Source organism: Apis dorsata, unplaced genomic scaffold (assembly GCF_000469605.1).
Source record: "Apis dorsata unplaced genomic scaffold, Apis dorsata 1.3 scaffold_980, whole genome shotgun sequence".
NCBI classification, from domain to species: Eukaryota; Metazoa; Arthropoda; class Insecta; order Hymenoptera; family Apidae; genus Apis; species Apis dorsata.
The window spans coordinates 38,685-55,131 of NW_006264083.1; the positions used below are offsets into that span (position 1 = coordinate 38,685).

The 16,447-nt window shown below is 23.4% G+C and overlaps 2 protein-coding genes across 12 annotated transcripts in view; one reads left to right on the plus strand and one right to left on the minus strand.

Moving 5' to 3' along the window:
* LOC102678227 (axonemal 84 kDa protein-like) overlaps nucleotides 1–16,447 on the minus strand; it is a 39,691-nt gene that overhangs the window by 14,412 nt on the left and 8,832 nt on the right. For 6 of the 9 annotated variants that reach the window (XM_031514335.1, XM_006623915.2, XM_006623913.2 and 3 more), the window contains exons 3-12: nucleotides 12,339–12,501; nucleotides 12,128–12,267; nucleotides 11,888–12,018; nucleotides 11,620–11,806; nucleotides 6,109–6,249; nucleotides 5,967–6,041; nucleotides 5,667–5,893; nucleotides 5,406–5,587; nucleotides 5,008–5,295; nucleotides 4,750–4,911 (exon numbers count right to left, since the gene is read on the minus strand). In XM_031514335.1, the coding sequence (XP_031370195.1) occupies nucleotides 4,750–4,911; nucleotides 5,008–5,295; nucleotides 5,406–5,587; nucleotides 5,667–5,893; nucleotides 5,967–6,041; nucleotides 6,109–6,249; nucleotides 11,620–11,806; nucleotides 11,888–12,018; nucleotides 12,128–12,166 (1,432 nt within the window). In that variant the 5' untranslated portion in view covers nucleotides 12,167–12,267; nucleotides 12,339–12,501. The remainder of the gene's footprint in view (nucleotides 1–4,749; nucleotides 4,912–5,007; nucleotides 5,296–5,405; nucleotides 5,588–5,666; nucleotides 5,894–5,966; nucleotides 6,042–6,108; nucleotides 6,250–11,619; nucleotides 11,807–11,887; nucleotides 12,019–12,127; nucleotides 12,268–12,338; nucleotides 12,502–16,447) is intronic. The other 3 variants (XM_006623916.2, XM_031514334.1, XM_031514336.1) reach the window with 3 other exon arrangements.
* Nucleotides 14,329–16,447, plus strand: part of LOC102672776 (putative fatty acyl-CoA reductase CG5065) — a 17,968-nt gene continuing 15,849 nt past the window's right edge. The window contains exons 1-8 of one of the 3 annotated variants that reach the window (XM_031514339.1): nucleotides 14,329–14,397; nucleotides 14,511–14,729; nucleotides 14,804–15,052; nucleotides 15,128–15,273; nucleotides 15,357–15,466; nucleotides 15,565–15,757; nucleotides 15,832–16,080; nucleotides 16,153–16,333. In XM_031514339.1, coding sequence (XP_031370199.1) covers nucleotides 14,392–14,397; nucleotides 14,511–14,729; nucleotides 14,804–15,052; nucleotides 15,128–15,273; nucleotides 15,357–15,466; nucleotides 15,565–15,757; nucleotides 15,832–16,080; nucleotides 16,153–16,333 — 1,353 coding nt within the window. In that variant the 5' untranslated portion in view covers nucleotides 14,329–14,391. Of the gene's footprint in view, nucleotides 14,398–14,510; nucleotides 14,730–14,803; nucleotides 15,053–15,127; nucleotides 15,274–15,356; nucleotides 15,467–15,564; nucleotides 15,758–15,831; nucleotides 16,081–16,152; nucleotides 16,360–16,447 lie in introns of all 3 variants that reach the window. The other 2 variants (XM_006623968.2, XR_004151614.1) reach the window with 2 other exon arrangements.

A 16,447-nucleotide genomic window follows, 5' to 3' on the forward strand; every position in this document is an offset into this window, starting at 1 on the left:
AGTTTCGAAAGCAACTGACAGTACTCATTATATTGGTATTGTTTACATTGATAGTTAAATAACCTAATATATTTGATAGGTATTATTTTTAAGCTAAGTTAAGTTGAGTTAAGAATTTGAATATCAAAAATTAGTTTTTTAAAGAAAAATAAAATAGGCAGGGTTGTAATTTCAAAATGAAAAATTTTAATCCAAATAACATGAATTTACAAAGAAGAGATATCAAATCAAAACAATCGATTAATGAACAACATCAATGTTACAACAGCAGTATACAGTATGCGAAGAACAAAGAAAAATTAGAATATGATGCTATTAATAAAGTTACAAAGTTCTTCTGATAATAATAAAGATATTGTTGTTGCAGGTTTTACCAATGGTTGGAATATTCAATTTAAGTCACAACCACCAACAGTCCTGATTTAAACATTTTTGATTTGGAGTTTTTTAATTTTATTTAATCACTACAACATGAATCTTCCCCAAACACAATTGATGAATTGATTGAATGTGTTCAAGATGCATTTAATAAATTAGACAGAAATACTCTTGATAACGTTTTTGTTGTTATTAAATGTCACTTTAACTAAATTTGGATTACACTAAAATTATTTATGTTTAGTTATATTATGATAATAAAATGAATTTAATATTTTTTTTTATTATTTTACTTTTATTTTATTTAATTTTTTCACAAATGTATATCATATTTTCGAACAGAGGAATAATTTTATATAATATATAATATTATATAATTTTATTTTATTATTAATTTTATAAGTATTCAATATCTTTTTATTTTTTATTTTTATAAATAATTATTATTTACTATTTTATTCTTTCATTTTTGATTAAGTTTAATTAATTCTTATATCTTTTATTTTTATATCACATCATTATTCTTTATATGTCTCATTCTATATATATATCTTATTCTTTATATCATTAATCAATTCATTAATCTCATTTATTTTTTAATTAATCACTTTCATATCATATACATATATTAACATATACATATATTAACTAATTATATCTTTATTTTTTACATTTTTAAGGAACAACGAGTAAAAATTCTCGAGAAACTCTAAAAAACTCGAGAAAATGTTCTCAACAATACATGTCAAGATCATCAGATCAAGATTATCAGAACAACCTAAATAATTATTATGATAAATATTTCTTTCATAATTTAATAATAATTAAATAATTAATAAAACAATAACTATGCAAGATCTATATTTTATCAAAATTTCTTAATACAGTTAATTAGAGATTTTTGAAATTATAATTAAATTCAATATTTAACAACCAGAGTTGTGTGAAAGAAATATCAAAGATTACCATATACTTTAAATATAATTTTAAACATAATTACTTAAACAAAAGAAAGAAAAGAAATAAATTATTTTTATAATATTCAAAATAAAATATATCACTTGAGTTTATTTAGAAAATTATTTTAAAAAATATTGTATTATAATATATCACTAACAATAATAAAAATAATAAAAATGTATAATAATCATGTTTCTTATTCATATTAAAATATAAATATCATATAAATCATTATATAATTTTTCTTTCGATTTTTAATTACAAAATTGATAAAATGAAATTTAAAAATAGCCTTAATGCAAAAAATTAATTTTTTTTTTAAAATGAACGAATCCTATTTTTATTTGCAACTATCTAATAATATTGTAATATTGCTCATTAAGGATTGACTTATGAAGCAATTAATTTGAATTTCATTTTTCAATAACTTTAACATTTTTAATAGTTTAGATTTTCAACAATTTAGCTTTCTTTATATATGAATAATTTATTCACTCATATTATGATTTTCTAAACTTTCAATGGAGAGAAATAGTTAAAGAAAAAAAATAATTAATAATAAATAGTTAAATAAGAATGCTGAATCTTACTAGAAATCTTACTAGAATCTAATTCTCAGTATAATTTTGTTATATAGAAATTCTGTAACAGGTTAAACATAAAATTTAGATCAACAAAATCGAATATTTAGAATATCAAGAATTTAATTAATTTCATAACAGAAAAAATCCAAATTAGTATTTCTTTCAAATATAGTAAATTTACCATTCTATGCCTAAAAAATTATAGTAAATATACCGAATCTCTTATTAGCCAAAAAAAAGAATAGAAATATTATACAATATTACACATGATTAGACGATCCTTAATTTAATCAATGTGGGAAAATATGCTCATCGAAATGGATATATTTTATTGTATATAGAATACACACATAGGAAAATCTTCATTTATTAGCAAAAGATTGATTCAATATTTGGCAATAATTTTATTTGGTATAATTGGAAAAATCTGATGTTAAGTGTTAGAAACAATGATAACTAATTTGCTAAATTTTGGAAATAAAAAATTTTGGAAATATCCGCAAGACTTGAGTAAAAACAAGATTATTGTAAATCTCATTTCTTAAAAAACTTGCAAATTACAAATAGACGTTTATATGGTCAGTATATAATTTTGTGATGTGTTGCAATTAGACTCACGTGAACATATCGAAAAATGATTATAATCTTTTAAGATAAAATTAGCTGAACAATCGGAATTATTAGTAAATGGTAAATTGCAAAATACATTCATCAGAAAAGACATCCTTTGCTGAACGAATTGTCTTCAAACATCTAATTATAGAAATAGTAATAAAACACAAGTACATTAGATTATTATATGTGAGATGACAACAAATAATAATATTGTTGTACGAGCGATATTGATATATAATTTACAAATTCTCAGTGAAGCAAATAGTAGGAAAAGATATTATTTATGTAAGATAAAATAAGACCTCGAACTTCAGAGTAAATCAGATACATATGACCTGTAGCAAAATTGTAATGAAATTTTATTTATTTATTTACATTTTTTATATTTTACTTTATCATGAAAATTTATTATAGATATTATATATAGATATTATAGAATTAACGAATTATTTATTGTTGAAGCATTTTTAAATTGGAGATTCATAGTTTATAGAAAATTTATATTATATTATATTATATTATATAGGACAATATATTCGAATAACAAAATAATTTTATACGTATAGAAACGCAAAATAAACTGAACTAGATGTGCTTTTGAAGCAGCATAACATGAATTAGAAAGATACAACACAGAATAACATTTACATTATGGTATGCACCATATTTGATTGAATTGTGGAAAAATGCAATGAAATTCTCAAAATATCATTTACGTTACATTGTTGGCGAATGAAAATTAAATGTTCGAAGAATTATATATTTTGCAGATTCAAATAGAGTTCTGTTTGAATTCTCATTTATTTATTTCCGTGTTATCTGATGATTTAAATTTTTCAAAATTATTTCTTAATCGGCAATATATATCGAAAAACAATTTGTGAAAAATCAAAATGAATTATTTAGATATCAACTAATTCAAAAAATGTTCAAATTCAAGCATTTCTGATAGCATTGAAATAAAGAATATATATCTATATATATAATAGCATTCTAACTCATCTATATATATAGCAAAGAAACAAGTGGCACATTTTAATAATACACATCTTAATTTTATTAATACACATCTTATAAAAAAATGAGTAACAAGAAAAAAACCTATCTTCTCTATAATGGTAGATAGAATCATAGAACTATAATAGCGAACAAATAATATTCCATTTCCAGTAATTTGAATGACGGAGATTAAAATCAATTATATAAAAAAATTAAATAAAAACTTTAGAAAATTAGAATTAGTATATATTTTAATATCAACGTTAATCAATATTCGTAAAATCAATTGAAAATTTAGTCATAAAATCAATTAAAAAATCAATTATATATTTAGTCATAAAAAATACTAGCTCTATATTATTTTAGTATAGTATATAATTAGTATTGAAGTCGCTAGCGATTTTAAAGCGAGCAAGCTGTTGACAAAAATGCATAAAAACAAAAATTAGGATTGACTTATGAAGTGGTCAATCGTCAATTGCTTGAATTTCACTTCTCAATAACTTTAGCATTTTCAACAGTTTAGATTTCTTACAAGTTTTGGTTTTGGTACAAGGTTTTTAATAATAATGAAATGAATAATAAATTATAAATACATTATTCTAAATTCTCAATTATTCTCAATTATTCGAGAAACTAAGATACAATAGCAATGGCCAATTTATAAGTTACATTTATGCACCATATCTTGCGACTAAAATAATTATTAAAGATTTTGATCTCTATGCATTGCGATTTATCTTTTGAGAATCCATTGTTGGAAATTACTCTCCAATTAACTATTGATTTTTTTTCCTTTTTAATTGTTATTATTTTTTTTTTTTTGCCAAAAATATTAATTGCAAGAAGAACCAAAATTCATAAGAGTTTCCAAAAAATCAAATTTCAGAATATAATCGTCACAAGACACAAGACAATTAATCGTCACAGAAGTCAGAAAGATTTAATATAAATTAAATCACAATGAAAAACTGCGGAATTCAATCAATCATCAAAATCACAAAAATTAAATTAATTATTATTAAGTTCAATTAAAATTCACAATATAAAAATGTAATATAATCATAAGTGGTTTTTTGAGCGATAATATTCAATTGAAACACTCACTTTACAATCTCAAAATCACACTTTGTTGGACTTTAATATTGTTTATATGAATAATTGCTGAACAATACTACTCTAAATAGTGATAGTGATATGTACATAAACTCACGAGTTGTCAAGTAAGTATCTTTTCCAAGATCCTTCGGTTGCGGTGGTTGATAGAGAATATCCACGCGAAATACTCCACCGAGAATTCTATATTTTCGCAAGTTCACTTCCGTTTTTTCGCATCGAGTGAATAATAGTTTTTTGCTTTCTAACATAGCTTTTTCTACGAACAAAATATTCTATATTCGCATAATTTTAATTTTTTAAATGAGAATTAAACGAAATTTACATTATATGAGAATTAAACTGAAAGCTGTACCTTCTCTTTCAAGAATGATCTCATTTGGGGTGGGTAAATAAGGTAATAATTCCGATTTTGAAGGTAATATTGAAGTCAACATGGATTCAAATTCTGTTTGGTGATCTTTCGGCGAAGATTTTTTTTGCTTTTTAGCACGTTTTCTCTTATCGATTCGCGGTACTGAAGGATACTCTAACTTCTCGAGTATTGCTTTTTTCTCTTCTAATCGCAAACGTCGTCCTTCTGCTTGTTCTTCGCTTATTCGAATTTTTTCATCATATTCTTTTACTGAATATTCAAAAAGACCTAATAAAAGAAAAAAAAAACGAAAAAAAGAATTAAATTATAAACAATGTCGATAAATCGATAATCTGAATGAAAAATTAGTATAGAATATAGAATGATATACAACACACCGAGAGCAGGATTCCACAAATCGAATAATTCTGGAAGTTTGGATATCCAATAAGAATTCGATCCAATCGAATAATGATCGTAAGCAAGCCATAGACCTCTAATCGCCATACGATGACAATCTATGTTGCTTGGCATTTTAATTCTCAACTTTATTTCTTTGAATTCTATTTCAATGCATTTTCTATTGAGCAAAATGTGAATTATATTAGACTTAATAATAGCTTAATAACACTAAGAATTAAATTGAAGAAAGTATATACCCAACTACGGGAAGTACCGATAATCGATCTCTTTCCATTACTTGTGGTTTCATTCCTATTGGTAATGTGATCGGAGCCCAAACACAACATATTGCTTTATTCATAGTTCGAACGTATCTAGTTGTTTTTGTATTTTCTCTAGTCATATTTGTCTCAATGTTACGTAACATACGATAACATGCAAGATCTATCCATCGTTGCAGCTTTAACCGAAGTTGGGCAGCAATCTATGCATTAATCACATGAACATTTTACGGAAGAAAGTAAAAGAAGAAATGACAAAATTTTATCAAGAATTACCGTTTCGTATTCAGTCACATATTCTTTTGTAATTAACGTGGAAAAGCGAATAATTTTATCAAGTTTATTCAATAACTGAAATGCCATATTATAATTAATCGTAATTATAAATTAAAAGCTGAAATATATACATATTACTTACGTGTATGATTACTCGACATTTTTCCTCTATTGTATCCATAGTTGCAAGTTCATCTTCCAATGACCAAAGAAACAAAAAAGTATTCATGTCAGATAGCAATCCAGGATTCGGAAGACCATCACAAGTCATATATCGAACCCACTAAAATTCATTGACAGAAATAGATAGAAATGATGATAATTTTTAATAATTATCTAACAAAGAAAAATAAAATACAATATGACCCAAACATCATATTGAATTAAAATTTTAAAGAAGTGAGAAGAAGAATAAAATCATACCATTCAAAAGTTTAGTTTCAGCTAATTTCTGACATAATAATAAAAATTTTTTTATCGCATTGAATATTGCATATATTATAGATAGATGAAAATAATTATTTACTATTTATATAAATAATTATTATAATTATTTAAATATGCTTTCTAAAACTTATTAACTTATAACTATACAGTTTTTAATTGTCAATCAAAATTAAAAATGTAATATAATATATGTAACATAGTAGTAATATGTTAGTTAATATAAGTTATATATATGTAACATAGTAGTAAGTTAATATAAGTAGTAAATTAATATAAGTTGTGACAAATTTAACTTATGACAAATTTTATTTAATTTTTAAACAATTTTATTTAATTTTTAGATAAACTATTCGAATTATTCGAGCATTTCTGAGAACAAGTTCTTTTTTTTGAATTTTCTTTTATCATAAATATTGATTATCTAAATTGATAGATAAATCAATACATTATACATATAAATTATTATAGATTATTATTTAAATTGTTTTTATCACATAAATTAATCTAAATTATTACTTCTCTATTAATTATTCTATTATTATTTTATAATTAACTTCTATTAATTAATCTATTAAATTTATTAATTAGATTTCTTTACTTTGAAGATATAATTTTATTGATCTTCATTTATTTTTAGTTGTTGTTTGAAAATTCCAGTTTTAGAATCAAAAAAATTGATGATAAATTAATTTATTGACAAATATTGATATTTCAAACAATTGTAAACTTTTTAATAATTAAAATAAATCATTATTCTCCAAGTAATATATTTCTTGATTATTAAAATTAATGCATGACGATTTCTCTTGTTTTTGAGACATATCTTTAAATTAAATTCTTGAATCTCTGTTTCTAAAATCCCAAAAATCCATCTATTTTTAGCAATGTAATCTCTTTTATATTTTTAATAATCAAATTTCATTTCATGAATTTTAATTATTTTTATCATTGTTAATTATTTTTTCTATGATTAGCAGAAATTTGTTTACAATAAAAATTTGCAATTGTTTTTCAGGAAACATTAAATCTAAACTCTTCATTTCATTTAGAACATTTCCAATTCTCTTAAAAAATAATTTTAAATCTTAAAAGGTTTCATGGAGATTATGATATTCAAATTATGTTGTTATTTTATTTGTCATGAATCGTATAGAATGTTTAAAACATCACTATTGTATGCATGTATTGCCATTTTTTGTTATTAAAACTTTATAAAAACTTTCCGTGAGTCTCATGAGATATTAGGGTGTCCCATAAATCTTTTTTTTTAATACGAAATGAATATATGATATTTGTTATTTACGGTTGATTTATTGCGTTATATATGAACTATTCTGCTTTAGTACTTTCTTATATTTCTCAACAAGTCTTATTATTCTCTTCCAAAATTTTTGAAGCTTATTTGCAAAATATTCCTCGAGGTGTGTTTTTATTTCGCTTATTGGAATCATTTATCATGGAAAGAATTTTTTAATGACAAGAACAAATAATAGTCAGATAGAGTAAGATCTGGGAAAATACGAAATAGAACATTCTAATCAAATTTTAACAGTTTTTTCTTATAGCCAATGCAATATGTGATTTTACATTGTCGTAATGAAAAACGACGCCTCGTCAATTCGCTAATTACGTTTTTCTAATATGGAGGCTTTCAATTTATGAAGCTGGTTGCAATATTTTGCAGAATTGATAGATTCATCTTGAGAAAGAAGTTCATAGTAAACTACATTTTTCCAATTCCACTAAATGAACAAAAGAACTTTCTTCGGATGAAGTCCCACTTTGAGACAGTTGAAAATCTATTGTCCTTAAATCAACTACGTTTTCAATGCACATTTTAATACAAAATTCAAATCTCGTTTCCAGTGATAGTCTCTTTAAGAAAGGATCTCTTTCATGTCGCTGAAGAAGTAAATTGCACGTAGAGACGCGATTCATAAAAATCGCAGTCTCTGTCAATAGCTGTGAAATTCAAACTTTTCATCGATTGATATCCCATCCTAATCAGATTATGTATCATTGTTCTGGGAATGTTAGTGATATTCGCTATCTCACGCACATTATATCGCAGATTTTCAGCGAGCATGGCCTTGATAAGTTCCGTATTCGTCGCTGCTGAACGGCTGCTGCGGACTTAATTTTTCAAGTCAAAATTGCCAGCTCTAAATCTCTTAAACCAATTGCGGATGGTCATAATAGTTGTAGCAACACTCCTGTAAACGGTACAAATTTCTGCAATATCATTTGCACTTCACCTTTTTTAAAAACCTTTTTGCAATGAAGCATAACAAATGTTTCCTTTGGCTATTCATATTAAATGGTGTAAAAAAAGTTTTAAAAGAGAAAATCAACAAAACATAGTTTAAAAGAGCTCTGAGAATTGAACAATTGAAATCATAAACGACTAATAAATACACTTGCATGTTTATATAAAAATAGCCAGTTAAAGTCATTCCTAGCGCGAAAAAAACTTATGGAATATCCTAATATTTGTTATCTTCGAGCATTTTATTCAGATCCGTCCAATACTTCTTTTGTGATACTAATATTTTTAAAATAATTTTTTTTACATTCTATATTTTTATATTTCCTTTAATTCATTTAATTCATTCCTTTAGTTCATTTGTTAAATCTTTACAATTAATATTATAGGATGTAATAAACATACACAAATTAAAATATGCATAATACAATTCAGACTATCTGTTCTTCTTAAGTATCTTTCACGATGAATAAAACATACCAATCAAACCAATCACATTATTTATTCACTACTTTTACAGAATATTAATATATTCATGCAACACCTTTGGAAAATCAATTCTAAAAGCCAAAGCAAACACAAAAGTTATAAGATATATAAAAATATCAGTTAAAGCTTATTAAATTATAAGTTAAAGTTTGTGTTTCACAAAAAATTTGATAAAATTTAGAAAAAAAATGAAATTATTTTGTCTTCCTTATATCATATTCTATTCTTATTTCGGTTTATTTAACTCACATAATAAATTTAATATTTAAATTTAATAATAAGTTAATAAATAAGCCTTAAGTGACATTTATATAGCAAATTTTTATATTTATTTTGACTTAATCAACTCTTTAAAAATGTTCTATGAATAAAATAATATCAATCCAAATTTTCAAAAATGAGTATACTATAAATATACTATAAATTTAATTAATATATAAACAAAAAAATATATTTGCAAATATAAATACATATAAATTTATAATATTAAAAAAAAAATAATAATAGTTTTTTAAAAAAAAATAATTGAATTCTATGCATACAATTTCATCCGAAAAATGATGTTCGCTTTAAGTTATGGCTCAGATAAAAAATTTATATTATAAATTTAATAAAAAAAAATTATTTTCTTTTTAAAAGATGTAAACATATTAATTACATATATTCAAAAATTCTGAATATTTTTCGTGAAAAAATTTTTCATAAATCAAACACTAAATTCAGTAATCTTATTTTGATGTATGATACTGTTCCTCACATTCCGTTTATTTATTAGTATAATATTGTTTTTTTTCCTAAAAATATGATCATTTTCTTCTGCTTGAAAATCAAAATTTTTATCAGAAAATTATCTTGTATAATCTTGTAATTATCTTATATAAATTATTTTCCGTTTAGATCTATTTACTTTTTTTGTTTAAGATTCTAAGTTGCAGATTTCTTTTTCAATATTTCTTCTTTTATCAATATTTTCAAAAGAAATTAAAATCATAACAATCTGTTTTCTATATTTTCTCATTTACTAACTGTATACACTAAAATATTGAGAATTTATTTTTTAATAATATGTCTATTGTTTTTGCTACAGAAGTTTCTATTAAGTTTTTCATTCTATAATTTCATTAATATTTATAAAATGTTTTAATCTTTCTTCTGATCGTTTTGTTTCATTTTAAAAATCTGAAATTGCATTTGAATTAAATTAGATATATATATTTTTATAATAGATCATATATATTGCGTAAAAAATCAAACCGTTTAATTCAAAAATCAAAAAATGATTACTTATTTATTTTTTTAATAACTGTATGAATATATTTGATAATACAAATATAAACATAATCTCTGAATATTATATTAACGCATTATATTCCGAAAAAATTATTATTTTTTGGTAAAATATAATTGTAAATTTAAAAAATATGTAAAAAATTTTCGGAATATACAATTTTTAAATTATATATAATTTTTAAATTATATATATTTGTCTGATTTTTCAAAATAATTTTTAAAAATAAACAGAAATAACTGTAAAAATATTATGTACATAATACACAATATATTATTAAAAATATCTGAAAGAATGTTTTATAACTTTTCGAAATCGAATCATTTCATCTAAAGTTATTTTATATTAACATTATTTTCTGTACACACATAAAATTAATAAAAATTCCATTCGTTAATACTTGTAATAACTTCAATTGAAATTGAATTCACCATTGAAATTGATTTAAAACATGGAATAGTTACTGAAGTAACTATGTAGTATTAATATAGTCATAATAATTGACTATCACAACAAAAATAATTATTTATAATAATGTTTAGATAAGTTTCTACTTAATGTAATAGAATAATAATCATATATTCAATATACGGTATTGAAAATTTTTTATTAATATTTCGAAAACTAATAATTGATTAAAATTTTATAGGAGGTCTCCTTTTTTTCCCCTACCATTCCTTAAATTTCGTATCGATTAACCATCTTTGTGATATTACTACTCAAGTAGTACTACTAGTCAAGAAAACTTCTCATTGATTTCGATAATTTTGAAATATGTTGTAAAAATTTTTCATCAATGTTGTAAAACTAATTCATCCATTATTCATTTTAAGTTATTTATTTATTTATGTCGGCCATCATGATATGTTCATATAAAAAAAAGATATGTATGCATATACACGGATGCATTTGTATAAAATTCTATATAATAGTAGCAAAAATTTTTTAAATTAAATTTTTTAATTTTTTTGCAAATATTTCGAAAACTAAGATCTAAAAGCAATTATATACATAAAAAAAATTGTTCAAAATTTTTTTTCTTAATATTTATATAATTATAATATTTTAAAATTGACAGACAATTCTCTTTTTATAAAATATAAAAATTACCAAATTCTTCGATCATTTAAATAACAAAATTTTTCAATTAAATTATAAATACTAACATTGTCTTCTTCTTCCAACTTTAACATATTCTTCATGTATGCTGTCCAATGTCGAGAAAGAATTGCATGCGTCTGTTCCAATTGTTTTTGACGATTCCTTGCTTCTTCTGCTTCGAATTCTTTCCTTTCTTTTTCATATTGTTGTTCCATACGGATATTATCTTGCAAATCCTTTATTATTTTATCTCTGCACGATACCAAAAAAAAAGCGAAAAATCTATAGAACAACTTCTAAGATAAAACAATGTTAGTTTTATTTTTATAGTACCTGATATCTTCAATTCGGATAGGAACTTCAATACCAGGAGGAACTTCAATCTTTTTTTCTATTGGTAAAATTTTCCATGGCTTGTGTATATCAGGTTGTTCATGTTCCGCTAACGCTGCCATCGCCTCTTTCTAAATCAATCAAAAATATTTTTTTCGCGATTCGAAAAAATTTTATTTCGAAAACGATCGCGGTGTTTGGATATCAATACATTTGCCAAACTGACTGATTGAAAAATACCGAACACAAATAAATCAGATTGACTGGCTTGAATCGCATTACGTCGCTATGTCGTAGATATCGGCGTGATCAATCACGATCGTTGCCGATCTTGATACGTAGTACATCGAAATAACCTGCCATTCTCGCCATTTTTCCACCTGAAATATAAATAAAAAATTAAATTAAATATGACGAAAGTTAAAATTATATATAAATATTTCTTCTTTACCAATGATAAAACGCGACGTGGTGCATCGAAGGATTTCGCTCGTTCTTTTTCCACCTCTTCTGTGTCCTCTATATATTCCTCGTAAGAGATTTCCGAGTTATTAAAAACATGTTCCTGATTTTTGGTTTTTTGATCAATCATCGATTCTTTATTACTCGATTCTCTATATCAACAATTTCAATTATTTACATACATCAATAAACTATTCCATCAAACTATTCCACCCATCTTATAAATATATAATTATATACATATAGAAGAATTGATACGAGGGTTATTTATTAATAATTCTATACCTTTTCAAGATTTCTTCTTGATCCAAGTTAAAGTGTAAAGAAGTCAATGGTGTTTGTATTCCATTTTGTCGGGGAATCGTTGACATCGATGTTTCCGAAAGAACATGATTTGATGAATTCATCATATTTTGAAAAATTTTTCTTTACAAAAAGCGATCCCGATCGACAAAAAAATTCGTAGCCATTACCAAAACAAATGATAGCAAATGGATGATACGGGTGTACGAAATAAATAAATATGTACATATATAACACATTTATAGTAGACTTAATAATATTGAATATGATTGGATAGTAAAAAAAAAGAAGCACAATATTAAATGTAAAAAAGAATAAATTAAGATCAACATTCGTAATTTCATGTAAAAATCTATGTACAATACTTCTATTAATATTTAATATTTATTAAGTTATATATATCCGAATTTGCCATAAATCTTTATGAATGATCAAGTTATTCATGATTATATATATATAACATGATCTATTACATATTAAGTGCATATATGAATATATATAATAATCCGTGCAATAATATTTTTTCAATATTACTTTAAATTAAATTCAAATTATTATATTTTTATATAATAATTATATATTTTTATATATATAAATATATTTATTCAAATAATAAAAAACATTTTATATTTAAAAAAAATTATACTATATTAAAAATTATATTATAGTTATTTTGTACAATTATCTATTTAGTATAAAAATATTCTTAGAATATTTATAAGAAAATTATAAATGTTTTTGCATCATTTGAACAAACATATTTAATTTATTTAATTATCTGTATTAAAAAGAAAAAATTTTTTCTTAATTAAGTTGTTTAACAGTAATTATAAAAATGATGATAGTAATTATAAAAAATTGTGAATAAAGAAAAAAATTGTAAATAAAAAAAAAAATAAAGCCAATAATATAATTTAATTCTGAAAAAATGATGAAAATTAAAAAAATTAAATAACAAAATAATCAGAAGGATAAATAAAAATTTATTTATTTTTATTTAAAAAATAAATATTAAATTAATATAAATTAAATAAATATATAAAAATAAAAAATAAATATAAAATTAATTATAGAAAAATAGAACTAAAACAGTTTTATCCTTTAGATAAGAAATCTAAAGAGAAATTTTTCAAATAGTTTTGAAGTTAAGTTCTAATGCAATTGCTAAACAAGCTAATTTCTATATGAATAATATAATAATTATAAAAAAAAATCTACCTTAAAAAGAAAAATTTGCCAAACAGTTTATTTTTTTTTTTTTTTACTACTTTTAAAACTTTTTTACTACAGTAAAAAATCTGATGAAATATTTTTGTCGATAAAAGGTAAACATTTGATTAAATATATAGAGTAATAATGAATAAAATATTATAGAATATTAATAAGAATATTAATAAGAATATTTATACATATGAATATATTCTATTTATAAAATAAAAAATATTTTTCATTGGTTAATTAATACTCACTCAAATGTTAAATATCTGATAATGTATAAATCCGGTTTAAAAGTATAAATACATATTCAAGAATTTACTCTTTGAACCGGTATGAATTAAAATAACATTATCAATAGGTCAATTTCTGTGTCATTTCCTGAAGTTTCAATCCTTGGATTGTTGGACAATCGATTGCTTAATTAGATTGCTAGAAAGATAACGAAAAGAAGCAAATTTAGTGCAATTTTAGTGTTAAAAAAAATTAATCTGAAAATAATTGAAGATTATTATCACCACATTATGCCTGTAAGTTATATTTGAATTGTAATTATTGAAGGATTTTTTTGATTCGTTCGGAAGTAAAAATAAGAAATAAATATTCGTTTCGAGAATGCATGAGAATTTATTATTGGTTTCAGAATTGCATAGCCGATACAAGATCGATGGAATGTGTCTCAATAGCTACGTTTTATGCTGGCCGGAATATTTTCATAACCGGTGGTAGCGGTTTTTTAGGAAAGGTATTAATCGAAAAATTATTGAGATCTTGTCCTGAAATTGGACATATATTTATTTTAATGCGGCCAAAAAAAGGATTATCTATCGACGAAAGATTGAAGAAAATGTTCGAATTACCGGTTAGTAGAAAAATACTTAACAGTAATATATATGTTCTCGTGTTTTTCGTAATTTATTTTTTCTTTGTTTCTAGCTATTTGATAGACTAAGAAAAGAAAACTATTCTAGTTTCGAAAAATTAATTCCGGTTCTTGGTGATATAAGCCTCGAGGATTTAGGTTTATCAAAAATCGAAAGACAAACAATAATCGAACAAGTTTCAATAATTTTCCATATAGCTGCAAATGTTAGATTCGAGGGAAATTTAAAGAAAGATATATTTTCGAATGTTCGTTCAACAAGAGATGTCTGTATTCTTGCAAAAAGCATGAAAAACTTAGTGGCAAGTAAAATTATTTTTTTTGTACTTGAATATTTTGTATTCGATGTTTATTTTAAAAAATGCATTTTTGTGCAGGCTTTAGTGCACGTTAGTACTGCATACGCACATGTTGATAAACCGGTGATTGACGAAATTGTATATCCTTCCTTAACCGATTGGAGAAATGTTATAAAAATGGTAGAATCATTGGATGAACAAATTATACAAGTATTTACTTCTAAGTAAGTCTAAGTCTTATTAGCCTATTTTTTTCAATTCCCTTAGTATATCATTAAAGTTTAATGAATGAATGTTTCAATTATAGATATTTGGGTTCAATGCCAAATACATACACATTTTCCAAACGAATAGCTGAACAAGTGATAAATGATTATTCGAAAGATTTACCTAGTGTAATTTTTCGGCCGTCAATAGGTATATGTAAAAAAATTGAAAGCAATAAGATAAGATATGAAAAAAAGCTGATAGAAAAAATTTAATAATAAAAAAAATTGTTATTTCTTTTGATATAGTGACATCAACAATCAATGATCCTATGCCTGGCTGGTTGGACAACTTTAATGGACCTGTGGCAATGATGATTGGTGGTGCAAAAGGAATATTGCGAATAATTCGTTTAGAAGCGAATGCATGCGCAGATTTTCTTCCTGTTGATTTGGCTATTAAGATTATGATCGCAGCGGCATGGAAACGAGGATTAAACACGTATAAGAGTATAATAATTTGAATATTAATCAATTAAATATTAAATTAAATTAGATTTTTGAAAATATTTATAGAATTACCAAGGATCCAACTACTTACGTTTACAATGCCACTTCTTATCAAATTCATCGCATTTCTAATAAAGAAATGATTAAAATGGGATTGAAATTAAATGAAGAAATGCCATTTGAAGGAATCATTTGGTATCCCCAGACTTTTATAACATCGAACCGTTTTCTTTATTTTGTATTGACATTGTTGATTCATGTGATACCAGCCTTGATTATAGATGAAATTCTCAAAATAACGGGTCGTCAACCGATGTAAATATACTATTATACACTCTTTTTTACACTTTCACTCAATATTCCAGAAATTTTTTTTTATTTAATTAGGCTGATGAAACTTCATAAAATTATTTATTCACATGTAACACAATTAAGTTACTTCTTACATAATGAATGGATTTTTTATAATTTCAAAATGTTGGACATTTTGGATATGCAAGTTCCATTGGCAGAACGAGAAATCTTTAGCTATGATTATCGCAATTTTAATTTAAATAAATATTTTAAGTGAGTAAGCAAAATATGGAATGAACGAGTAAAAAAAAAAACACTAAGCAAATTTTCTTTCAATAATCCTTTTCTAATTTATTTATTTATTTTTATTTTTTTTTTTTTTTTTTTT